Genomic DNA, 27,213 nt, shown 5'->3' with positions numbered 1-27,213 from the left:
AACATTAAGAGCTGTTAGGGTGATGATTTTCCTTGAAAGAATACATAACTATAGTTAACATGTACTGCCAGCTATAGCTGTAGTTAACATGCGTGATAGAATGGTACTATATTTTATCATTTTCCTAAATTTAATAGCAGAATAGAAAAAATCACTTTATTTATAATTCAGCAAGCACTTACTGAGCACCTGACATATACCCTGAGGTCTGCTAGTCATTAAAAGGAGCTCTCTAAAAGTGAGTCAGTAACTGTCTCTGACCTGGTTTCGCTCATCCAGTGGAAGAGACAGACATGTCACCACAAAAACTGTAGACTTATGTAAAGCATGGATAGTGATAGAAGAGATACGCAGGCAAACAAAGTAAAAAAGTTTCCTCCATTGGGTTGTTGATTACCTCCAGAGTAGAGGTAAATAGTAAATGCCAAAATGAAATGAAATTTTCTCTATTAACTGTGACAAAGTAATCGGTGTTTTCAAAACTTCTTAAAGCATGTGAACCATACTGGCAAACTTACAGATCTTAGAGGAATAAAAATGGGTGTTGCTCCAGCCATTCTCACCATTGGCTCATAGCAGTCATAGAAAGGCACTATGATTATGACCTGAAATAAAAACAAATAAGAACATACTATAGTAATCATCAATTCATTTACTAACTACTGTGTACCTACTAAGCGCCGGGCACTGTTCAAGGTGTTGTGGTGGTACAGTGAAAATGGCAGTCCTTGCCTTCATGGAGCTAGCATTTGAGTGGAATAGACCTTGATAAACTTGTCCAGGGGGTCTCGATTGGAGCTCTTGGTGTCTTATGGAGATCTACTGATGCCCTTGCAGTGAGGATCCTTGAAATTGCATGCAAAATTTGATAAGTGCATGGGTAGATTTTTCTGGCGAGAGGGGCTGTAACTTTCATTACATTCTCAAAGTGTTGTCCCACCTTCCCAAATTAAGAACTTTCTACCTATTTCAAATGATAAAATCTAGAATATAAGCCATATATCAGATAATGGCAGAAGCAGGGCAATAAGGGAAAAAAAGACGGCAATGCTCTCTACGAAGTACTATTTTAAAAGTATTTTCCTGAAAGGAAAGGTATTTTTCTCTCCTCAGAAGCATCCCAAAGCAAAGAGTGGATGCAGGGAGATGAGTAATTAGGACGCTATTGCTCTTGTCTGATACTCACAATTCCCCTCCAGGTGTCTCACATCTGTTTTCTGCCTTTTTTAATCCTAGCTCCTTGTACTCCTTGTCCCTTTGCCCCTACTTGCTATCACTCAATCACTCCTGGCTTGACTGTCAAGTCAGTGGGTCAGTCCAACCAGTACCATCACTATCTCATCCCTAACAGCCGGGCCTGATCTGGCATGCCTGACTTCTTGTTTTTCTGTAAAGAGAGTTTGAACACATAATTTTTAATGATCATATACATTCAATTTTTCCTTCTACCTTCTTAAAACCCAGCAGCATGTCATGAAAATTTCATGTTGTTACAGTCTTCATATTTATCCTTTTAATGGCTACCTGAGTCCACTGAATCCTAGAACATTTTGCTTACCTTTAGCTTGTATAAATAACAGTGTTATGATCACTTGTAAGTGAACTACTCAATTTTTAAGCAGTTTCTTGAATAAATTGATGTGATTAATATTCCTGGGTTCAAGGATATAAACATTTTTATGGCACCTTACAGATACAGACAAATTACTTTTAAAAAATCTGGTAATAATTCATGATTTCACAAGTCTACATTAGGTTGTCTCATTTCACTCTTTATTGGTTAAATTAATGGTACCTAATTATTGTTCTAAATTTTCACTCTTTACTACTGTATTTCTTAGGATGTGAATATCTATTCATGGCCTTTCCTCACTGGAGTCATATGAAACCCTTATACTCTAAAAGTTCCTTTTTCATCTGTACCAGGCATTCAATTCATATGAGGGCCTACTAAGTACTATGTGCTATGTTAGGGGGTAGGTATTGGGGAGAACACAGAATTAACCAGGAACGGGTCCTTCTCTCAGGCGGACTGTAAGTTCTTCACTGGTCTTTGAAGTTCTCAGGAACCAAGATGACCTATCTTTGTAGCCCTGGTAGAAAACAGTGCCTGATACAAAGTGGGAGCTCCATAAAGGAAAATGAATTAGGGAGGCAGAGTGGTAAAGTAGAAAGAATATGCCTGATGCTCCTGGTCTTTACTTTACTTTTTAAAATATATTTTTAATTTTTTAAAAAAGGTATTTATTTTACATAAATGTTGCATAAACTATAGGGGATTCCCATATGCCCCACTCCTTACCCCTCCCACATTTTCCCACATTAACAACATCCTTCATTAGTGCGGTACATTCATTGCAATTGATGAACACATTTTGGAGCATTGCCACTAAGCACAGATTAAAGTTTACATTGTAGTTTACACCCTCTCCCATTCAATTCTCTTTCTCTCTCTCTCTCTCCCTCTCTTCCCACACTTCAGTGGTCTGCTCTCTGTGTTCATTCGCTGTGTGTTCTTCTGTGCCCGCTTCTATCCTTATCAGCGGCACCAGGAATCTGTTTCTTTTTGCTGCGTCATCTTGTTGTGTCAGCTCTCTGTGTGTGCGGCACCATTCCTGGACAGGCTGCACTTTTTTTCATGCTGGGCGGCTCTCCTTACAGGGCACATTCCTTGCACATGGGGCTCCCCTATGCGGGGGACACCCCTGCATGGCATGGCACTCCTTGCGTGCATCAGCACTGTGCGTGGGCCAGCTCCACGCGGATCAAGGAGACCCGGGGTTTGAACCGTGGACTCCCATGTGGTAGGCAGACGCCCTATCCATTGGGCCAAGTCCGCTTCCCTCTCCCATTCAATTCTGTAGGCTATGGCAAGATATATAATGGCCTGTATCTGTCATTGCAATGTCATTCAGGACAATTCCAAGTCCCCAAAATATCCCTGTATTATTACATCTCTTTTTCCCTCTCCCTGACCTCAGAAGCTCCAGTGGTCACTGCCTCCACATCAATGATGTAATTTTTTCCATTTTTAGAATCACAATAAGTCTACAGTAAAATACCAGTGGGTCTACTTTAGTCCATAGTTCATTTCCAAACCTGTGGATTCTGGGATGGTGATGTCCATTCCACCTTTAATTAAGAGGGGTTGGCCTTTACTTTTTACTTTTTATGGTGGGAATAATTTTCCTCCCCGATTTGAGGTATATTTATTAAGCACTCATTACTTTAAGTGCTGAAGATATAGCAATAAACATCCTACTGAGATGGAGCTTACATCCTACTGAGAAAGAATTATAATAAGCAAGGAAACAAGTAAATAAAAGCTATTGAATCCTATGATGCATAATTAATGTGGTATAGGAGTCAATAGCTTTGGTAACAATCTTATGGACATAGCTTTCAGGGTCACCACAAGGGACATGCTAGTGACAAGAGCCACTGCATTCAGGGAAGCAAAACACAGTGTCCCCATAAGGTATATAATTCTTCTAGTCCAGATACTGTTTATCAATCGGGATAATTTTATCAAAAGCAACATGGTTTAGTAATATTAATGTACACCACCTTATCAATGGTTTCCAGGGTAGAATAACGAGCTATCAGCAGATTTTTTACAGCAGCAGAAAGAATTTTATTAACTTTCACCCAGAGTCCACACCCATGATGGTTGGTTAAAATCTTTAAAATTGAAAGCAGGCAAATAAATGCATTGTATAACCATCAGGCTTGTATTATTCAGTGGAACATTACTATCCTCTCCATAATATAATAAATTGTACATGGGTTTTTGTTATTTTTTTCAGTTATTGTTGTTTCTTGTTTGTGTGTTTTCACCAATTCGAATTTTATATGTCCACAATATCTATTTCCCAGGGAATCAAAGGCAAGTTTATACCAAATGACAAGGATCAGCAAATCAAACATCAAGTGTCATTTTAAAAATCTCTTTTAGCAATAATGTCCCTTTTCATATACCATCAGTAAATTTAGGGTTTTATCCAATCTAAAAGTATAAGTACTATTTTATAGGATTAAATGAGACTGTGAATATGAACATGTGACTGTACTTCATTAACAAGTTTCCTTAAGTAGCTTATTGTCTTGCAAAGCAGAGGAAATTAGACATGTAAAAGCATAACGTAACACAAGCAGGTGATATCTTTTTTAAAAGAAGTAGAAAAAAGGTACTAAGGGAGTTCAGAAAAAGAGCAGTGTAGATCAGGGAAACTTCCTTCTTCAGGACCAGATCAGGAAACTCCCCTCGGGAGCTTTCCAGACCTACAGTCATAGAATTGATCACGCCTTTCTCTTCTCACCAGCATAATCAATAGTCTCCATAACTGACTATCATGCATTCCTCTTAATCTGTTTACAAGTCTATTTTCTTTACAAGGCAGGAATTCAAGTGTGGAAAGTGTCTTTTTAAAATCTCTTCTCCCACAGTGCCTAGTACATAGGAGATCCTTAGTAATTTTAGAATAAATGAAAGATTTCAAGAACATTGAAGCAAAGATACTGGAACAGTAATGGCGAAGTAAGGGTAGAGATCACTGAGCCAAGAACCAACGCTGTCCTTAGGTCACGGTACAAAATGGCAGAAACTGCTTACCCTTCCTGTTACATATTCTCACACTGCCTTACTAGCTCAATACTGGGCACAAAAAGACATTGACCAAAGATGTGTTGGTTGAGTTCAAGTCAAAGTTTATTTTAGCACTGAAAACTAAATATTCTTTCTCCCTCATCATTGCTAGTGCCTTCTACTTGCCCTCATCTAAATAGGATAATAGGATGTAGAAATAAAAAAGAATGAGCTACATGAAAAAAAAAAAAAAGGATACTCACAGACATAATGATAAGAGAAAAAAAAAGAGGTCCCAAGAGTACGTAATATACAATTCCATTTCTATCAAGTTAAAGAGCAAGCAAAACTAATCCATGGTGACAGAAATGAGAAGAGTGGTTACCTCTGGGGGAATTATACACTAAGAAGGGGCACATAGGTGCCTTTTGGGGTGCCAGAAATATCTTCATTTGAGTCGTGTTTACATGTTTATTTAAAAATTTATTGAGCTGCACACTTCAGATTTGTATATTTTATTGTACATACGTATTACACTTCAACAATCATTAAAATATAAAAGAGAATGATAAATTACAATGGATTCAAAGGCATGACAAGTGATAAGGATTAATATAGGTGTTATATTAACATTAATACACTTACTTCATCTCCCTCGTCGATTAATCCTTGAATGGCACTGAAAAGAGATCCATATGCTCCTACTGTCACAAGGATTTCTTTATTTGGATTGATTTTATTTTGATAAAACTTTTCATATAGGCAGGACAGAGCTTTCACAAGGGATGGATGACCCTGTTGGATGAGAAGAAAGAAGAAAACAAACCTTGAGCTTGATTATGTGATCTACGTCTTGGAGTTAATATAGCTCTAAACTGTGGGAAGTATTAAAATTGGGGGTTGATGTTTATAATTACCCAAAGGATGTTTGTTTTATTTATAGTATTAAATTTCTTGAGAATTTCCCTACGTTTGGAGGTTTCTACATTACTGAAAATTTCCCCAAAATATTTGCTTTGGATAAAAGTAAACTCCTAGCATGTTTTTGACAAAAATTAAATAATATTGAGTAGAGTAGGATTTTTCTCCCAATTAAAATAAGCCATAAAACTTGCAATAACTGTATATTCCCTGAACCTACCCTTCCTAGTTGCTGGAGAGAAGGTAACTACTAAGTAAAGAAGGAGGTATTCTTGTCTAAGATGCATTTATTTATCTCCTTTTTATTACTTTCAGAACATTGACCAATATGTCCCAGACCCTCACCTACTTATATCAATAAAAACAAACAAAACTATAGCACACTTTTCATGTTTTGAGACTAGACGATATTTTAATATTAGCGAAACTGGGTGTAATTATTTAACAATAAAGGAGGTAATATAACACAGCAAGTAAACTGAAAAAAGATAGCAAAAGAAAAGTATTACTTAAATTCAAAATTAGAAAATATACCTAAATTATGGAAAGAGCAAGAAAAGGTTGCCACCCCTCCTAGAATTCAAAGTTCACTTTGAATTTCAATTTAATTCCAAGTCTGTCAAATACTAGCAAAAGCTGATCTAAAAAGCAACCATGAACCCTATAAATCTTTCCTTAACATGATGAAGGTCTGTCTTATTTTCTTAAAATTTTAATTAAAAAACTAATTCATGCTTCATATAATAAGTAAAAGAAGGCAAAGATGTAAAGAAAAAAATTGTGATCTCTCCTCAACTTTCCTCCATTGCCACCCCCCTACAGTGACCAATGTCCACAGCCTGGTAAGAATACAAACCCATTTCCAGGCTTAGACACACACACACACACACGTTGTTTGTTTTACAAAAGCTGGGATTGTAGTATGAACATATCCCTGCAGCTTGCTTTTATCACCTAAGAATACATCTTTGGGTATTCCTCCTGGTCAACAGATATAGAGGTCATTCTAATAACTTTAGAATATTTCTTTGTATGAATTTTTATTTAACCTTTCTTTAGTGATGGGCATTCAAGTCATTTCTAGTTTTTAAAATTTTTTTATGATTACAAAAACATCTGTATAGATGTAATAAACATCTATATTCATCTATCCTTATGTCCTGGTGTGTTTATTTCTATGAGATAGAACCTTAGGAGTGGGATTATTTGGTCATAGGTACGAGTATGTTTTATTTCAACTTCATTGAGATACAATTTATATACAATACCATGTACCCAGTATAAGTGGGTAGAGGCTGATGAATTTTGCAAGTATATACACCTGGATAACCCCACATTCTCTTGTGTCCCTTTCTAGTCCAAACTCCCCCCACTGACAACCACTGATCTTTCTGCTGAGGATTGTCACCACATATTAGGTTTCATTTTTTAGAGTTTTCTATAAATGGAACCATAAACTCCATTTCTGGCTTCTTTCACAAGCATATTGATTTTAAATTCATCCACATTCAATAATATTATTTCATCCCTTTTTACTGCTGAATAGTAGCTATTGAGTAGCTATACCATACTGTTTATCCATTAACCTGTTTATAGACATTTGGGTTGTTCCAAGATTTTTGCTCTTGTGAATAATACCAGCATGAACATTTGTGTTTGTTTTTATGTGAATATAGGTTATCATTTCTCCTGGGTAATTACCTGGAATGGTTGGGTCATATAGGAGGTGTATATTTAACTTTATTAAAAACTGCCAAAAAATGCTTTGGTGTTTGTTCATCAATTGTAACAAATACACCATACCCATGTAGGATGTTGTTGGTAGGGGGTGAGGAAGGGTATATGGGAATCCCCTATATTTTCTATGTGACTTTTCTGTAACCTAAAGCTTCTTGGAAAATGAAGTGAAAAACAACAACAACAACAACAAAAGAAACCTGCCAAACAATTTTTCAAAGTAGTGTACCATTTTATATTCCAACCAATAGTGTAGGAAAAGCCCCAGTTGCATATCCTTGTGAACACTTGGTATTTTATCAGTTTTTATCAGTCATTGTCAGCCATTCTAGTGGGTACAAAATGGTGTCTCACTGTAACTTTACTCGGCATTTTTTCTGATGAATAATGATGCTAAAAATATTTTCATGGTACTTAATGGACATTTGAATATCTTCTTCTGTGAACTGTCTGTTCAAAATTTTTGCCCAATTAAAATCTATTTCTTTAATGAAAGATGTTGTTAATGTGGGAAAGTGTGGTAGGCGTAGGGAATGGGGCATATGGGAATCCCCTATATTTTTTATGTAACATTTATGTAATCTAAAGTATTTAAAAATTAAAATAAAAAAAGTATTAAAAAAATAAAATGTTTTTCTTATTGAGTTATAAGAATTCTTTTACATTGTCAGATACACATATTGTGAATATTTTCTCCCATTCTACAGTCTGTCTTTCTACTTTCTTAATGATTTAGTTTGAAGAATAGATGCTTTTAATTTTAAGGATGTCTAATTAAAACATTTTTTTCTTTTATGGTTCACTGTATGGTCCAAAAAAAATATGCCTACCTACAAAGACTGTCTCATGTTTTTTTTAGAATTTTTAGTTTTATCTCCATTTCAAGTTTATTTTTGTGTACAGTGTGAGCTAAGGGTCAAGATTCATTTTTTTCCTCATATAGATAGCTATTTTTTCCAATACAATATATTATTCTCCATTGAATTATCTTGGCAGCTTTATGAAAAATCAATTGGTCATTTATTGGACCTATTTCTGGATGCTTTACTCTATTTCATTGATCTAAGTGTCTCTAAGCCAATATCACATATCTTGATTACTGCAAGTTTATAATAAGTCTTGAAATAACCAACATGGTTCTTCTTTTTCAGAAATTTTTGCTTATAATATATAGGTCCTTTGCATTTTCCATATATAGATATATTAGATTGACTTGTTAATTTCCAAAAGAAAAGTCTGCTGGGATTTGATTGTGAGTTAATCTACATCAGGGATCAGTAAACTTCTTCCGCAGAGGGCCAGACTGTAAATATTTTAGTCTTTGTGGGCCAGTCTGCTGTAACTATCATGTCTGCCATTTCAGTGTGAAAGCAGCCATGGATAATACATAAGTGAATGGGCATGGATGTGTTCTAAAAAAAACTTTGTTTACAAAACCAGGGGTGAGTCAGATTTCACCCATAGGCCACAGCTTGCCAAACCCTGATGCAGAGCAATTCAGGGGGAATTGATATCATAACACTATCTCGTCTTCCAGTTGATGAACATCATAGATCACTCCATTTATTTAGGTATTGATTACAGCAATGTTTTGTAGTTTCCAATGCATAGATCTTGTATGTGTGTGTGTTTATATTTATGGCGTATATGGCGTGGGTCAGTGGAAGGAAAGGGTTCAGCTTGCTTTTCATATAAAGGTGAAGCCAATCTTCAGTTGGAGGAGGGAGGGAAAGGAGCTCTAGCAGCTTTGGCAACAAGAATTTGACAAGTGGTGCAAAAGTGAGGGAGGGGCCAAAGCGAGGGCAGGGACAATGGTGGAAAGCAGCACCAGGAGTGAAAGTGGCGCTGAGCCACCAGAATGTAGGAAATGGGGAGCAGTGACTCAGAGCAGGGAACCCGTGTAAGTTAATTAGACTTCTCGGATAGGTTGTAACCCTTGAAGTACCCAATCAATGGGAAACAGGGGAGGGACCTGCATGTTAGGTTTAGGGTGTAAATGTCACTGTTTCTTGTTTGGCGCTCTGGCCATTTCATCCAGGTCGTGCACCGGCTCTTGCAAGGTAATAAAATTCTTTTCTCCTCTACAATCAGGTGAGCTTTTGTTCTCTTACAGTGCAGCTTTCTTCATAACAGTCAGGGAGTGAGACTCTCTGGACAGCAGGGGTACCCACCAGTGCCAAACCCTGGGATACAGGCCCCTATGCTCCTCTCTACAGAGCAAAGCTTTTCTATGGATTTCCAGTTACACTACTGTAAAAGACAAAAATTGTAAAAGGCACCCTCCAAATCATCTCCTTCCCCATTTTACACGTTATCACAAATGGAAAAGACAAATGCTCGATATGTGGTAATCGTATGGCTCTAGGAATAACTGATATGATTATATATTTCAAAGGTAACTGTGACTCTAGGAAATCTCTGGAAATTCCAGGCATTTCATCACAGAAGGATGGGGGTTAGGGCAAGGGTAGAGAGACAGAAAATAACTAAGTAAAGGTAGAGGCCAGTGATGAGGGTACATAAATATTGATGATACAGGGAAGATATGTCTTAAGAGAATATCCTCATTGTCATGGAATCCCATCCTGGAACAACAGTAGAATAAGGCACAAAACAGGACCATAGAGGGGCTGGAAGTAGAAAACTAAGTGGTTACCAGGTTTGGACAACTGGTCCCAGAAAGTCAACTACATATGAGCAATAAGAGCATGTACACACAATGCAACATAAAAAACAAGCTCATACCTTCATGCCCACGTGATCCTGATATACTTACAAAGCCCCGTGTATATTGATTCAGGCTATCAATTGCTGCAATCTTTGATAATTCTTCCTTTACATATATAGGAGGCGATATATCTGGAAAGCCTTGGCCGAGATTCACAACAGAAGGATCTGCAGCCAACTTGGTAAATTCAATCCTGAGATTAAAAAAATATAGTTAATGATATTAATCAGTACTGTAATTATGAAGTTATATTTTCCATATCTCATGGTCTTATTTCCAAACTTTGAAAATAAACCCTGGTTTAGTCTTAGAGGTTAAAAATGAGTTCCCAACAAAAATTTAATCATCCACGAAATGACTTTATCTAATAAAATGATGGCTGAACTGGTTATTTTTTTCCATTTTTTAAAAAATTAGAGCACTTGTAGGTTTATAAAAAAATCATGCAGAAAGTTCAGAGTTCCCATATAACTCCTCCACCCATGCCCCCAGGCCTGCAGTTTTCCTTATTATTAACATTTTGCATTGGTATGGTACTTTTGTTACAATTGATGAAATAGTATTATTATAATTATAGTCTATAGTTTATATTAGGGTACATTCTATGATTGTTTTTAAATTTTTCATTGTGGTAACATATATATAACCTAAAATTTCCCATTTTATCCACTTTGAAATATAAAATTGAGCGGTGCAAAACATATTGAAAATTTTGTGCCACGACCACCACCAACCATTGCCAAAACTTTTCTATGAATAGATGAACTTAATGTTCCTAATCAGTTTTCTCTCTTCAACCATTCTTGCTGATACTGGTTTCTCTAATCGATCGTTAGGATGTAAACCCCATGAGGATTAGATGTAAACTCCATAAGGGCATCAACCAAATTTGTTTTTTTTCCTCTAGCATATTTCCACACCTAGCAAAGGGAATGGCACATTTGTTAAATAAATAAATCAGTGTATGAAATGCTAACTCTTTTCCATTTCATAGCCACAGATGTGTTTCTTATTAGTAATCTTGCAAATGTTTACCTATGGTTGCAAAAAAAGGTCATAACCATTATAGGAGAAAGTGTAGGCCTTAGTGAAAGCAGGACTTTGCAGATTATGGAACCCATGGATCCTCTGAAACTGGAAATGAAATTGTGTTAATGGGCTGATGTATAGTTTTCTGGAAAAAAGGTTCATCACTTTCAACAAATATTCAAAGAAATTTATGACTCCAAATAGGTTAAGGACTGTAATTTTAAAAAAGGAAGAACATTTTATCATCAAACCAAGAGAACACAGGCATGGAATTGCAGCAGCAAAACCAATATGCAGAGATAACCAGCAAGATGGCGTCAGAGTAAGGAGCTCCTAGACTCAGTTTGTGCTACAAGGCAGTTAGTAAACACCCAGAGCTATCTAAAACCTGTTTCGGGGCTCCAGGAGACCAGAAGAGCATCCTGCAACATCCTTGAAGGAATGGAAGGAGTGGACTGCCCATCTGAAGAAAAGATATGTAAGCAGAGCACTCCATGCGATGGAGGTCAGCACCCATCCTCCAGTGGAAGCACAAGCCACTTGGGAAGCTGTTTCGTGGCTGGAATTAGAAGCACTTTCCAAAAATAGGGGAGGAAGAGATGGCTGGGCACCAACTTCAGCTACTGATGAGTAAACTTGGCTGGCTAAAGTATACAGCTAAAGTTTTATCTGTCCAAGTCAGAAAGAGGCTGGGAGCCACCATCTTAAATCCCCCCCTGGCATGAGGGGAAGTGGGGCGGACTGAAAATCACAGTGCTGGTGGGGACCAGCTTCTTTCCATCCAGCCCCACCTCTGGCAGGGAAAACCTGGGGGGACCTGCACCAGCCTCTCCAGGAAAATACAGGCCACACTGTGGAGTCCGGTGATCGTTCTACTCTGGCGGCGCAAGTTGCCTGTGTGCTGTGGCTGGAGTTGGAAGCCCCATTTCCCAAAAACAGGAAAGGGAGAGGTGGTTAGCCACCAACTTCAGCTATTGATTAATAAATTCAGCTGGCTAAAGTATAACCCTAAGAACAGCTAAAGTTTGAACCTGTCTGGGTCAGAAAGAGGCTGGTAGCTGCCATTTTGACTCCACCCCAGGCATGAGGCGAAGGTGGACTGATTGAAAATCACAGTGATAATAGGAACTGGCTTCTTTCACCCAACTGGACTGCAGCCCTAGCCTAGGCTTAAGCCCCACCTCTAGCAGGGAGGAAGCTGGCAGGCCCTGAACCAGCCTTTCCAGGTAACTGCAGGTATATTTGGCTGGCACAGACTGAACAGTCACAAGTCTACTGGGGTAACTGTGGTCATTTTGGACCTGTATGGCATAGATTGCTGTTCACACCTGCAGCTCTATCCCTACCCCAGGCAGGGGAGGAAGGGGCATGAAGCTTCATCATTCTCTCCAGGCAACTAGAGTTTAGGTCTGCATGACTTGGATTATTACACACGACTGTGGCTCTATCCCTACCCCTACCCTTGGGAAAAGAGAAAGTTGGGAGATGCTTCATTGGTCCCTGGGGCAATGAGGGCAGATTGAGGCTCCAGAGTTTATGGCACCAAATATATCCTTGGCTCCTGTACACAACCAGCAATGGAGGAAGGGCAAGAAAGCCCTAAACTAAAGAGGAAAACTGCACCCAGAATAAATACATCTAGTAAGTCAGATGCCAAGATGCCAACAAAAAATTACACACCAAGAAACAGGAAGATAGGGCAAGTTAAAGGAACAAGATAAGCCTCCAGGTGACATAAAGGAGTTGGGACAACTAACCATAGATGTTCAAACATAAAGGAGTTGAGACAACTAACCATAGATGCTCAAATAAATTCAATGAGATGGCTAAAGATATTAAGGATATTAAGAAGACATTGTATGAACACAAAGAAGAATGTGAAAGCATTCACATAAAAGAGAGTAGAATTTATGGGAATGAAAGGCACAATAAATGAAATTTAAAGTACCCTGGAATCATATAATAGCAGATTTGAGGAGGGAGAAGGAAGGAAGGGTAAGCTTGAGGAAATAGTCTTTAAAAGCAAACATACAAAAGAACTAATGAAGAAAAGAATGGAAAGAATTGAACAAGGTCTCAGGGAACTAAATGATAGCAAGAAACAGGCAAACATACATGTCATGGGTGTCCCAGAAGGAAAAGAGAAGGGAAAAGGGGAAGAAGCAATATTTGAAGAAATAATGGTAGAAAATTTCCCAGCCCTATTGAAGGACATGGATATCCATGTCCAAGAAGCACAGTGTCCTCCCATCTGAATAAATCTGAATAGATCAACTCCGAGGCACATACTAATCAGAATGTCAAATGGCAAAGACAAAGAGAGAATTCTGCAAGTAGCAAAAGAAAAGCAATGCATAACATATAAGGGATACCCAATAAGATTAAGTGCTGATTTCTCAGCAGAAACCACGGAGGCAAAAAGACAGTGGTATGATATATTTAAAATACTGCAAAAGAAAAACTTGCAGCCAAGAATCTTTTAAATAATTAATTAATTAATTTATTTTTAATGCTACATTAAAAAAATATGAGGTCCCCATATACCCCCCCATCCCCCCAAGAATCTTATATCCAGTAAAACTGTCTTTCAAAAATGAGGGTGAGTTTAGAATATTTACAGATAAACAGAAACTGAGAGAGTTTGTGACCAAGAGTCCAGTATAGGAAATACTGAAGGGTGTGCTACAGTTTGAAAAGACAGGAGAGAGAGGCTTAAAAGAGAGTCTAGAAATGAAGATTATATCAGAAAAAGTAACTAAAGATCTCAAAAGAGTGGTGAAAATAAAATACGACAGATAAAACCCAAAGGTCAAAATGGGTGAAATAAGAACTGCCTTTATGGTAATAACATTGAATGTTAATGGATTAAACTCCCCAATTGAAAGACAACAGACTGGCAGAAAGGATAAGAAAATATGAGCCCACATATATCCTGTCTGCAAGAGACTCACCTTAGACCCAAGGATACCAATAGACTGAAAATAAAAGGCTGGAAAAACATACTCCATGCATTAAGTTAAAAAAAAAAAAAGTAGAAGTTCCTATACTTACATTAGATGAAATAGAATTTAAAAGGCACTAATAATGTGCAATCTGAGGAGGTAGTTAGGAAAAAAATCCATTTACAAAAGTGACTAAAAGAATCAAATATTTAGGAACACACTTAACCAATGATGTCAAGCACTTGTATTCAGAAAACTACAACTCATATTTAAAAGAAATTTAAAAAGACCTAAATAATTGGAAGAATAATCCATGCTAATGGATTGGAAGACTAAATATCATTAAGATGTTAATTCTACCCAAATTGACATACAGATTGAAGACAATTCCAATAAAGATTCCACCAGCATTTAAAAAAAATAAATGGAAAACATGATTATGAAGTTTATTTGGAAGGGTAAGGGGTCCTGAATAGCCAGAAACATCTTAAAAAGGAAAAATGATGTTGGAGGACTCTTACTTCCAGACTTTAAATCATTATTACCTTGCTACAGTGGTAAAACCAGGATGGTACTGGCATAAAGGCAGACACACAGACCAACCAATGGAACTGAAGGATGGTTAAGAAACAGACCCTCACATCTATGGTCAAGTGACTCTTGACTAGCCTGCCGAACCCACCCAGCTCAAACAGAACAGTCCATTCAACAAATGGTGCTGAGAGAAATTGATATCCATAGCCAAAAGAAGGAAAGAGGACCCCTATCTCATAACTTATACAAAAATTAACTCAAAATGGATCAAAAACCTAAATATAAAAGCAAGAACCATAAAGCTTCTAGAAGAAAATGTAGGAAAATACCTTCAAGACCCGGTGGCAGATGGTGGATTCTTAAAGGAGATAAGAGGAGGACTGAGATGGACTACTGATGTTTATTGTATGTAGAAGTTTTAATTAATTTTATTGTAAAATTGTGGAAATGTATAGAGGTGACGATAACACACTGTAGTAAGTAACAGCTGGTTAATAAACCAGAATGTGGCTTAAAAGTGTAGTCTAGGGATGTAAATGCCAATTGTCAGAAAGCTAGAAAAAAATTTAGGGAATGAATAACAGTAAACCCAGAGGTGGATAAGAACTGTGGTTGATGGTATAGATGCAAAGGTGTTCTTTATGAGCTAGAGCATATGTACATCACTACTGCAGGGTGGTGGGAATGTGGAGAAGCATGGGAAAAATATAACTGGAATGACCTAAGGACTGTAGTTAACAGTAATAATATAATATTCTTGCATCTAATGGTGGAGTATGGAAAAAGTGTGCCAAATGTATGCTATGGACCTGGTAATAGTCTGATGATAATATCTCATAATCTGCAAGAAATGTTCTACCACGTTGTGATGTGTTAATAGAGAGGTTTTGTATGGGAATCCTGCACATGTGCATGATTATTTTGTAAGTTTAACAACTTCTGTCATGAAAGTATTTAAAAAATAATAATAGGGTGATTTGGGGAAAATATACCAAATGTTAGGTAAGGACTATAATTAGTAGTAAGATTTTGATTATATTCTTTCATCATTTATAACAAATGTTTCACAATAATGCAAGATTTTGGTAGTGGGTTGATGTATGTGACCCCTATATGGTGTTATGCATGTTTGCCTTGTAAGTTCACAACACTTATTGTTTACATATGTTCATATATAAATGATATAAAAAAAATAGAGTTGGCTGGGGGAAAAATACACCAAATGTAAGATACTTTGGTTGGTAGTAATATTTTGGTAGGATGTTCTTTAATCATTAGTTTAAAATGTTTCATAACAATGCAAGGTATTGTTGGTAGGATGAGGTATGATGTCCCTGTATGATGGTATATATGTTTTATAAGTTCACAACTATTAGGATACACTTATTGTTTATGTATGTCTATGTATGTGTCCTATACTTCAATAAATTGAAAACAAAAAAATAAAAAAACCAGTATGTCCATATGTAAACAAAAATTTTGAGAAACAGTGAAACTAAAGTCAGTAGAATAAAATTCTTGTGTTAATTCATTTTTAATTGTTTTGTTCACTTTAGGTCCAGTGCAGATGGCAATTTAATAATAATAATGTTAGTACAGCTAACATTATTTAGTGCTTAGCATACTCTAGGCACAGTGACAAATGCTTTGTATGAATTATTTTATTTAAGCCTCAGAACAATCCTACTTCACAGATGAAGAAATTGAGGCTTGGATTAATTGCCTAAGCAGTGGTTAGCAAACTTTTTCTGTAAATGTTCAGATAGTAAATATCTGACCACAGGCCACATGGTCTCTGTCACAACTACACAAGTCTGCCACTGTAGCCAAAAAGCAGTCATACACTTTATGTAAAAAAATGAGTGTGGCTGTGTGAAGTTTCTTTACAGAAACAGGTGGCAGCCCTATGAGCGATGGTTCACTGACCCCTGACTTCTAGTCATTCAGTAAACTGTCTTAGTTAGCATGTAACCAAAGATGCTAAATTTGGTGTGAAGGCTATTATGATTCCATTTTTAAGAAAATAATACATTATAGCTCAGTTAAAGGTGCTCCAGACAAAAGTCACCTTCTTAACTAATAAGACTAAAAATTCACAACTAAGTATATAAAAATATGCAGGAAAAAGCCTCACCAAATTATTATTGTGTATTCTCAAGATACTCACCACACATTACTATCAAGTCCTTCAATTCGTTTTGCATTTTTGAATTTCAAAGACATTTTCTGAAAGATATAAATATTGCAAGGGTTTTTTTAGTTGCTTTAATCGAAATTCAAAAAACGCCAGAAAATCATGAGTAACTCTTCCTCTTCTCTATTTTCACTTTGTACATATGATTTAGTAATTAGTACCATAAAGACAAACCCTAGTCTCCAATCCAAAATTGTAAAGTTGAACCTATCTCCCATTTATGCCTTAAGCAAAGCTTTTTCTCATGAACCTTAGACATGTGTTTTCTCACCTAAGACAAAAGTATAACTCTATCCTAAAAAAATGAGGCAATTTAAAGGTCTGAAAGGTATGAAAGAACAACAATGATACTAAAAAGCATCCATTTAACACATATCTCAGTCATGCCCTGAAGATCATTTTAGGTAAGATGTACTCATAGGTTCATAAGGATGTTTCTTATGCGGCATAGAGTAAACACACAACAAATGGTTTAAAAACTACTCAGGGAAGTGGACTTGGTCCAATGGATAGGGCTTCCATCTACCACAGGGGAGGTCCGCAGCTCAAACCCCCCGCCTCCTTGACCCGTGTGGAGCTGGCCCATGCACAGTGCTGATGCGCGCAAGGAGTGCCGTGCCACGCAGGGGTGTCCCCCACGTAGGGGGCCCCATGCACAAGGAGTGCGCCCCGTAAGGAGAGCTGCCCAGCGCAAAAGAAAGTGCAGCCTGCCCAAGACTGGCGCCGTACACACGGAGAGCGGACACAACAAGATGACTCAACAAAAAGAAACACAGATTCCTGGTGCCACTGATAAGGATAGAAGTGGTCACAGAAGAACACACAGAGAATGGCCACAGAGAGCAGACAACTGGGTAGGAGGGGGGAAATAAAAAATAAAAAATAAATCTTAAAAAAAGGAGATCTTTAAAAAGCAAACAAAAAAAACCTACTCAACAGGGGCTTCTAAATAATAATAGATAACATTATTGTGTACTCAGCATGTACCAAGCTCTGTTTCAAGGGCTTCACATAGTTAACTCTTTTACTATCCATAACAATCCTATGTAGTAGGTTCTGTTATTAGCCACAGGTTACATATGTGGAAACGGAGGCACAGGGAGGTTAAAATCACCCACCTTTTCACATTTACCCACATTTACAAATCTAGTAACATTTAAATCCAAGCAAGTTCAAACAAAAACTTGGACCCAGACAGTCTAAGCCAAAACCCATGCTCATCTATTACATTATACTGTCTTTTCAAATAATAAGGGCTTCTAGAAGTGTTACTGGAATTCTGCCTATTAAAAGTATATTGGGGGGGCTGATTTGGCTCAAGTGGTTGAGTGCCTGCCTCCCACACGGGAGGTCCCGGGTTCAGTTACTGGTGCCTCCTTTTTTTTGTTTTTTAAAGATTTATTTTTTTTTTATTTCTCTCCCCTTCCCCCCACCCCAGCTGTCTGTTCTCTGTGTCTATTTGCTGCATATTTTTCCTTGTCTGCTTCTGTTGTTGTCAGCGGCATGGGAATCTGTGTTTCTTTTTGTTGCGTCATCTTGTGTCAGCTCTCCCTGTGTGAGGCACCATTCCTGGGCAGGCTGCACTTTCTTTCGCGCTGGGCAACTCTCCTTACTGGGTGCACACCTTGAGCATGGGACTCCCCTATGCAGGGATGCCCCTGTGTGGCACGGCACTCCTTGCGCACATCAGCACTGCTTATGGGCCAGCTCCACACGGGTCAAGGAGGCTGGAGGTTTGAGCTGCAGACCTCCCATGTGGTAGACGCACGCCCTAACCACTGGGCCAAGTCCGCCGCCTACTGGTGCCTCCTTAAGAAGACAAACACACACCAAGCACACATCGAGCAGATATGGAGTGAAAAAAAACAAGGAGCAAAAATGATGAGCAGACAACAAGCAAAAACAACAAGCAAAATCAAAACAAGCAGGGAGCTGATGTGGCTCAAGCAGTTGAACACCCACTTCCCACATGGGAGGCTCCAGGTTCAGTTCCCTGTGCAGCCTAAAGAAAGAAAAACAGACTGCACGAGCAGACAATGAGAAAAAACAATGAGCAAACAGCGAGTGCAAACAATGAGCAAAGACAACAAGCAAACAGATGAAGGAACCATCTCAGGAGGGAAAAAAAAGAATATTAGGGATTTAGATCAACTCTACTTACACCAAGCAAGGCAGGGCTCTGACAGAAAAATATTATTGTTACAGCCTAACCAGGGATCGTGGCAGGCAGCATACATTTTTTTTAGTTCTGCAGATTCTAAAAGTAAATCTACATTTTCTCTTAAAAGTACTGAATTAGCTTTGAGTTCATTGTCAACAAGCTGGTGGAAATTTAAAAAAAAAAAAAGAAGATTGGCAGCATTTTTACAAAGAATTTTCTAATATGATATTAAAGTAATTTTAAATCAATAAGGGGGGAAATAATGATAATGGTTATTAAACAGACCATTGTTCTTATTCTATTCCCAATAATGGGACCAAGAAAAATACCTCTTTATTCTCAAATTTTTAATCTTTGAAATGCTAATGAATTAAAATCACATGTAATCTCCAGAGACAGAACTGGTGCCTTCCAGGAAGAACATTGTGATTAAGTACCCACCTGAACATGACACCATTCTAGAGACTATAATTATAAAATTAAAAAGTCCCAGCACGATAAAGATATTTTAACAAATGTCCTTGGCTATCTCTAAAAACAACTATAAGGCTTAATTTATTCAGTGTGTGACGACAAATGTGAAGTACTGATATATATGTAAAGAAATTGCATGATCAGCACAGATGATTTAGCTATAAACTTCAACTTCACTTAAAATATTTAGATAATTGAGGTCAAAATGCATTTTCAGATTTAATTTTCTTTATAATCTGTGTTTAGGCCATCCTCTTTTTTCACTATTCCTCCTGTTCCTCTACCTTCTAATTCTATTCGTCAACAATTTCTAATTTTTCAAATATGCTATGTTCTGTCTAATTTCTATAGCTTCATACATACATCTTTCTCCTGCCCACATGGTCCTTCTATACCAGTGTTTTCCATCTTCTCATCATTGCCTCCCTAAGGAGGCTTTTGTGCCTTTTTAGACTTTTTTATTCCAATACATGCCTCCCCTCTCACCCAATTAAATATTGAGGAATAAGATTTCGTCAGGTTGAACTCTGGAGGGCCACAAAACATTGTAATATCTGAGATGTTTTCACCCATGCACGTTCAATCCCCCATCCCTACCACCCTGTCACTGTATTTGGCCAACTCCTAGTCCAATTACCACCTTCAGCTCTTAGGTCAGACTCCATTTTTTTCCCAGAGTCCCTTCTCTGATTCCCCAAATCAAATTTAGGTGCTCCTCCTATATGCTCTCATTAAATGGAGTATTTTCTCTTTTTCAGCATTTTACAACACTTTACTTTCCCCTTTACATTGCAATTTTCTGTTGGTTTGTGTGTGTCCTCCATTCGGCTATAAGCTCTGTGAGAGAAGGACTCATTCTAACTTGGTCACTAATGTGTGTCCAACACCTGGAACTATGTCTAGCACATAGCAAGTGTCCAATAAATTTCTGACGAATGAATGAAAAAAATTCGCTCACATTAAGTGAAGTTATGGCATTAGTTAGCTTAAATTAAGTTAGTTATTGTGCCAGTCAACTTAAGTTGTTTTACACTTCAGTAACAACCCCCACATCTTGGTGGCATAAATCCATAAAGGTATATATCCTGCTGCACTGTTGGACGTCACTGTCACTTTGAGACATCAGCTAAAGAAATAGTCTCAGGCAGGAATAGTGCCAGTCTCACAGCAGATGGAAAAAGCTCTTAAAAGCTTCTGCTTGGAAGTACACACATCATTTCTACTCACATTTTATTGGCCAAATGCAATATCCTAAACTAAATAAATCTGGAAACCGGTGGGGAATAAGGTATGAGCAGGTGTATAAGGGAATATCTATACAGACCATATACTTCCTGGAACAGCTAAACTTGAGAGGTGGCTCCTGATCCAAGGTACACTGAAGTCCTGGCATACTTTGACAATATTGTACGCTGTATGCAATAAACACAAAACTACTAGTGGAAAAATAAGCAACATCCTTAATTTTACTTTTGTTTGAGGCTGAAAATACAGTTTTACAGATTTGCCACCAGGTGACGCTCTTAGCAGAGATGAGGAAAAGAACTTTCTGTCATCGTTGATTTGTTTACTGCAAAGGTGTTGGAATAAAGTTTGGAAAGAAACAAAAATATTACCCACTATCCTGGACCCTAATGCACCAGTTTCATTTGCATATATTTTGAGGGCTTTGCAAGTATGATATGACACAGTGAGGTAGGATGAAACTGGGGAAATCAGAGCTGTAGATATCTGTAACAGGGGCTATTACTCGAGTCTTCATGCAAAGAGGTCAAGCTTACAGCATTAAAAAATGTTAGAATATGAGAAAAGTCCATAAACAGAAAAAGCAAAGCTGATGACTCGAGAGGTGAAAACAAAAAGCAAATGATTTATGCAAGCAATTCAAAACTAGGCTGGAAGAGAAAGTGAGCACATTTTGTCAAAGGGAATCCCTTATATGTGGTGCCTGGATGCTGGAGTGGCCAAAACACCTATTATCTTTGAAGTTTATGAGTTTAGTCTTTATAGCTGTAATCATGTGTAATGTTTTTTGTTTTGTTTTGTACTTTGCCTTTTCTCTTAGCAAAGCATCTTAGACATATTATGAATTCTCTTAGTCACCATAAAATGTTTGCTTTTAGTTAGTTTATGTATTGCATTTATTCATTCATTCCCCTATTGTTGGACATTCATTATTTCATGTTCTGCAAATGTAGGTTGTGTGTGTGTTTGTACTGTGCATATCATATGGTATCTGCTGTTTCCGTCATTTTTTTTTTAAATATAAAAATGAGTATAGTAATACTAATTTCATTTTATTTTATTTTTGGGAGGTACTGAGTACTGAACCCAGGACCTCGTATGTGGGAAGCAGGTGCTCAGCCACTGAGCTACATCTGTTCCCCAGTGAAAACGGGCTTTTCTGTTGTTTGCTTTTAGGAGGTACCCGACATCAAACCCTAGATCCCGTACATGGGAAGCATGCTCAACCACTTGAGCTACATCTGTTTCCCTCCTGATTGATTTGGAAGGTGAATGCCCTATTGTAACACAACTATTAGTGATCACAAGAAAGACAGATATCCTCAGTTATCTAGCACTGTGTAAGTTAAACAAACATAAGCTTTTATTTTCTCTTATACAAGTTTCATATACTTCGTTTTTTATTAATGGTTTAACTACCACTATGATGACACTGAGTAACATTTTCCTTTATTTCTTAGCACTTAAGCCACTTTGTAAATGTCTTTTCTGTTTAAATATAGATTAATTTAAAAAGAAAGTTTGTTATTCTCTTTTCAAGTTCTTCTTTGTTTTTCTTTGGTGTTGCATAACTCTTTTGGTTGCTCAGGCTTCCATGAGATTACTTTGTTACTTCTCTAGGAGGAGCGGTGACCTGGTACTGAATGGCAGTGAGAATGCTCCAGGTCTGATTGTGGGAAACAGACTAGGGCTTAGATACCTTTTAGGGACCAAGCTACATTAATCAGATCTCTTCTTTGTGACAGAAACTCAATCTGAAACAGTTTAAGTGAGAAGGGAATTTACTAGAAGGTTCACATTACCAAGCGAAGAAGAGAGGCTCAGTGATAACTGAAACCAGGAACTTAAATCCCATCAGGGCTCTCCTTCATTTACATTTCTACCCAATCTCTCAGTCTTTTTATATAGGAGAAAAAAACAACAACAAAACATACCCACATTTCCCAACTTCCTCACCACGGAGAAACTGAGAATTGCTTTATCTGATTCCAATTTCAAAAAACCTAAGAGCTCTGAAAAGTAGCCTTGGCTAATGAACTGTGGTGCTTTTTCTAACAATATATGAGGTACCACTCTAACTGGATGTTGTCTAAGTTCTTGACTATGCTGCAGAAATGAATTTCAGGAGTACATCAGGTTAGTTAGGCCAGTAATTTATTAAGGTAGGGACGGAAGAGAAATGGGAGAAGAAAACAGATCATGGGTCCCAGGCAGAGAGGAAGGGGCTGAAAAGTGATAAATCAGGCTGATTTACAGACTACAATTTCCCATTTTAGATTATAAATGCCCAGGTTTTACCTGCATGGCCATGATGGCAGGGGAAAAACAGCAAGAGCAGGTGCAGAGGCCAGGAACAGACACAGGGACAGGCAGAAGGCGAGAGAGTATGAGAGAGAGCAAAAGACCTTGTGCTTGCTTTTTACACCAGTAATTATTTCCACCTTTTACTAATGGCAGGGGAGGAGTTCCAGCTGTTTGCTGTTTTGGTTTATTACCCACCAATCAATCCCCCAGGAGGGCCCAATAATTAGGCATTTTGGAGGGTTACCGAATGACACATGGACTTCTTGCCAGGTTCCAGATCTATCTATTGATTCCCTATCTTACTAGCCTGCTCCACTACATTAATATGAATGATAAGACTATGTTGAAAAAAAATGATAGTGAAAGTAGCATGAAAGTAAGATCATGATACATGTAGAGACGTAGTCAAAGGAAGGTCCCTTTTAAATGCGCCCACTCCCCAATCAGCCCCTGTAGCCCTGCCAGGTGTGCAAACCACTCAGCACCTGTCAATGATTCTGGATAATATTGGCAAAAATATACCAGTCCTACTGAAACACTTGGCTGACATTGCAGCCAGGTAGTAAGATAGGGAATTAATAGACAGATCTGGAACCTGGCAAGAAGTCCACGTGGACATCAGCAACCCCAAGATGGCTGCTGGAAGACTCTCTCCAAAATTCTCCACTCAGAAGATGACTTAAATGCACAAGGCTTGATGAACCATAGGGACTTTTTTGAGGTGGTTGTTAAAGATGGAAAGGGTTGAATTCTCTCCTAGATAATCTCTAAGTCTAATGAGTATGTATTGCAGTGGTTCTTATCCAGGAATATAAATCAGAATCTCCTGGAAAGATTTCTCAAAACATACTCCAGATTTATAGAATCAAATTGCTTAGGGTGGGTCCTGGACTTCTAAAATGGTTCTCCATCTGATAATCCCGGGCAGAAACAACCTTAGTTTAGTACCATGGCTTCATAGGATTACCTTGGGTATTCTCATCTACTCGCTCAGCTTCAAGTAATTTCTGAACATGGAAGAGGATAAAAAAAACTAAGGAAAGTCACAATAAAGGGGAGGGATAGAATTCAAGACATAGATGAGGTACAATTCATTTTATTTACATGTAGAGGGAGAAGTTGATGATCTTTTTTATGAAAATTTCTGTTAGAGGTTTCTTGCTTACAAGGTTTATCATGATTAAATGATCACAAGGTTTATAATGGTTAACAGTGACTTGCATTCTGTGTCACAGAGCAGCCCCCAGTCCAGAACCTACATGCTCAGATACAGCTAATTTACTCACAATAATAAACAAAGGAGCCACATGGCACCACCAACCCTTCCTGTATCCCTAGAATTCACTACACCTAGCCCAGCTACCCCTTATCATATAAGGGAAAAAAATTCGCCTCTACAGTTCCCTATTGGGGGAACTTACCCAAGCCACTCCCATTGACCAAGCATTTCCCGCCTATAGATGTACTGTATAAATTCATTGCCACTTCTGCCAGGGACCGGCTGAAGCCTATTTTTCAGACCACCTCCATTGGAAGAGCTTCTCAATCAACTTTCTGCTTGCAATCGTCAGTCTCTGTGTCCCAGTGAGTGCCTTTTCTCTAACAATTTCAAAACTACGTAAAAGTTGAGAGAAAAGAGTTAGGTTCAACCATGTGCAATTGCCAATATTTCACCATTTTTGCCTACAAAAATGGCAATTTCAAATGATTCAACCTAATATAACATACTCATATATCCATCACCCAGATTCAGTAATTATAAAAATTTTGCCTCCCTGGATGCATCACTCCCTTTTTCCCCTTTTCTTTCTTTTTAATTGCTGAGTAACTTGTATTTTTTAAAAAGATTTACTTTATTCATTTATTTCTCCCACTCCCTCATTGTTTGCATTTGCTGTGTCTATTTGTTGGGTTCTGTCTTCTGGTTTTTTTAGGAGGCACTGAGAACTGAACCTGGCACCTCCCACATCACCAAATTGCTTCAGCCACCTCCGCTCCCTGTTTTGTTGTGTCGCTTGTTATGTCTTCCTGAATGTGTCTCTTATTGCATCATCTTGTTGTGTCAGCTCACTATGCCAGCCTGTTACATCAGCTCACTGTCTTGCTTGTTTTCTCTAGGAGGCACAAGGAACTGAACCTAGACCTCCCATGTGGTAGGCAGGAGCGCAATCACTTGAGCCACATCTACTTCCCAACTGCTGACTAGTTTTAAAGCAAATCCTAGACCTCAAGTCATTTTACCTCTATATATACTTCACATATATCTAAAAAAAAAAAAAAGGGGGCACTTTCTGCTATAACTGTAATGTCATTATTATACTTAATAATTCCTCAATACCTTCAAATACCAGTCCACATTCATATTTCTCTGATTGTTTTTTAAAATAGCATCAAGCTTCTCACCAAGGTCCAACATTGTCTCTGGTGGTTGAGGTTCTTAATATCTTTTAATTCCAGAGCAGTCACTCTGAAATACTGCCTTCCCTCTCTCTTCCACACCACTGAGTTACTGAAGAAACTGGCTCATATAACCTGTGTGTAGTATGACTCACATTCTGGAGTTGTTTGTTTGTTTTCCACTCAATAATTATTAAGCTGTTCTTTAATTTACCATATTTCTTATAAACTGGAAGTCAAGGAGCCTGAGTTTTTAATCACTATAATATTCTTTTTAGAGAGGACAAAGCCTGCCCTTTGGAGTGTCAGGACTAGACAGAGAGAAGTTCAGCATTTTGGTTATGCTGCATATAAGCTTTGTAACCTTGGGCATGTTCCTAAACCTATCTAAGCCTCCATTTTCTCATCTGCAAAAGAGAGATATAGTGAGCTATAACTGGAAGGGTTTTGTGAAGATGAAATGAGATAATGAATTTATAACACAAAACACAATGCCTAATACGTAGGCAGGCAGGCAGGTGCTTAGTAAATGTAGTTTCAGCCAGTGACAAGAGATGCCTTTTCAAATACTCATTTCAATGAAATATTTACAGTATACTTGAAAATTGTACTTTTTACAAAACAAACCTATTTTATTGATACATATTAATAAACCATACAATTCTTCCAAAGTGTATGATCAGTGGTATTTGGTGTAATTACAGAGATGTGCATTCAGCACTTCAATCATTATTAGAGCATTTTCATTATTTCAATAATAATATGCATCTTTTTTTGACAACAGAAAATACGTACAATATTTTATCTGTAAGTGATAAGCAATACTTACAGCAGAAGTACAGAGACCACAAAGTTTTGAAGGATAAATTGTCTTCAGGTATTCGGCTCTACTGTCAAGGCACCACCAGAGTCTTCTTTGGGCCGAAAACATACCTATGGGATAAAAGAAACATTGAAAAAGGAAGTAAATATATGAGAAATCACTATTGGACACTTAGAGCTGATGTACCATAAGCTTATATGAAATACAAGTATGATACAATCTCTCATCATTGGAATCATTCCAATAAATGTATTTCCCCTTAGCTTATACAAATTGATGCACACCATTTCAAACTAGAGATCTGAGAATTTAAAAAGTCTTTGATTTAGTCAATTGCATTAAATTACCATAAGTAAAAATTAGATTTCTGGCAACTGTAAAATCCAGAATAGCTCCATCTGGTGACTATTCAAATTTCAGAATCATCTGGTAACAATCAATAATAGGAAAGGCATAACCTGTAACAACAGAAAATTAAAGTTGCTTCAAAAAGGTTTTTTGGAAAGTTGTTTGAAAAGGATGACAGTAGGACCTTGATAAATATAAAAAATATGAGTGAATTATAGGTTATTTCTTAAATGATATTTCCTGCAACGATTTGACACAGACCTGGCAAGCCATTTCAATAGATCCCAGCTATACAATAGGCGTGCATTCCGAATTGTTCCTCTACCTGTAAGGAAACTGTTATCAGTCATGGGTAAGTGTAGGGAGGTCAAGGCAATAGGAAATTCCATTATTATACTGCCACTTTTAAGTGGAAAGAAAACTCAGGTTTCTAAAGACATTCAGGTAAAGAGAAATTTCTCCTAAGGTTTTACTCTGAAAATGTTGTTCTCTTCAGTATATAAACCTGTTCTATCAGTGGATGGTATTTGCTCTGTCTCTCACAGATAAATCATAGACAAAAAAAGAGACATGGTCTCTGGATTCAAAGGATCACTAAAGCTAGTTATGAATCTCTTGAAGAAGTTACCAAATATTAAGGTGACAGAAAGCTTTAACTGTGAAAATAATATATTGGATGTTTCTTTAAAAATGGAATATAAAATCCTGATCTTGTCGATAAAATCTTAGCTTAAACAAGTCCTCCTCAGAAAAGCCTTCCCTGACCACACAATCTTTTACATACAGCCCCT

General features: G+C 37.5%; 1 protein-coding gene across 10 annotated transcripts in view; it reads right to left on the bottom strand.

Moving 5' to 3' along the window:
• KYAT3 (kynurenine aminotransferase 3) overlaps positions 1–27,213 on the bottom strand; it is a 66,460-nt gene that overhangs the window by 34,050 nt on the left and 5,197 nt on the right. For 3 of the 10 annotated variants that reach the window (XM_004469687.4, XM_004469689.5, XM_004469690.5), the window contains exons 2-6: positions 26,081–26,184; positions 16,644–16,702; positions 10,020–10,164; positions 5,231–5,380; positions 519–605 (exon numbers count right to left, since the gene is read on the bottom strand). In XM_004469687.4, the coding sequence (XP_004469744.1) occupies positions 519–605; positions 5,231–5,380; positions 10,020–10,164; positions 16,644–16,702; positions 26,081–26,182 (543 nt within the window). In that variant the 5' untranslated portion in view covers positions 26,183–26,184. Of the gene's footprint in view, positions 1–518; positions 606–5,230; positions 5,381–9,988; positions 10,165–16,643; positions 16,703–24,275; positions 24,469–26,080; positions 26,185–26,421; positions 26,533–26,683; positions 26,748–27,213 lie in introns of all 10 variants that reach the window. The other 7 variants (XM_071217303.1, XM_071217304.1, XM_004469688.5 and 4 more) reach the window with 4 other exon arrangements.

This window comes from Dasypus novemcinctus, chromosome 9 (assembly GCF_030445035.2).
Source record: "Dasypus novemcinctus isolate mDasNov1 chromosome 9, mDasNov1.1.hap2, whole genome shotgun sequence".
NCBI classification, from domain to species: domain Eukaryota; kingdom Metazoa; phylum Chordata; class Mammalia; order Cingulata; family Dasypodidae; genus Dasypus; species Dasypus novemcinctus.
The sequence above is the reverse complement of the archived record's forward strand: the minus strand, read 5'-3'. Positions and strand labels throughout refer to the sequence as shown.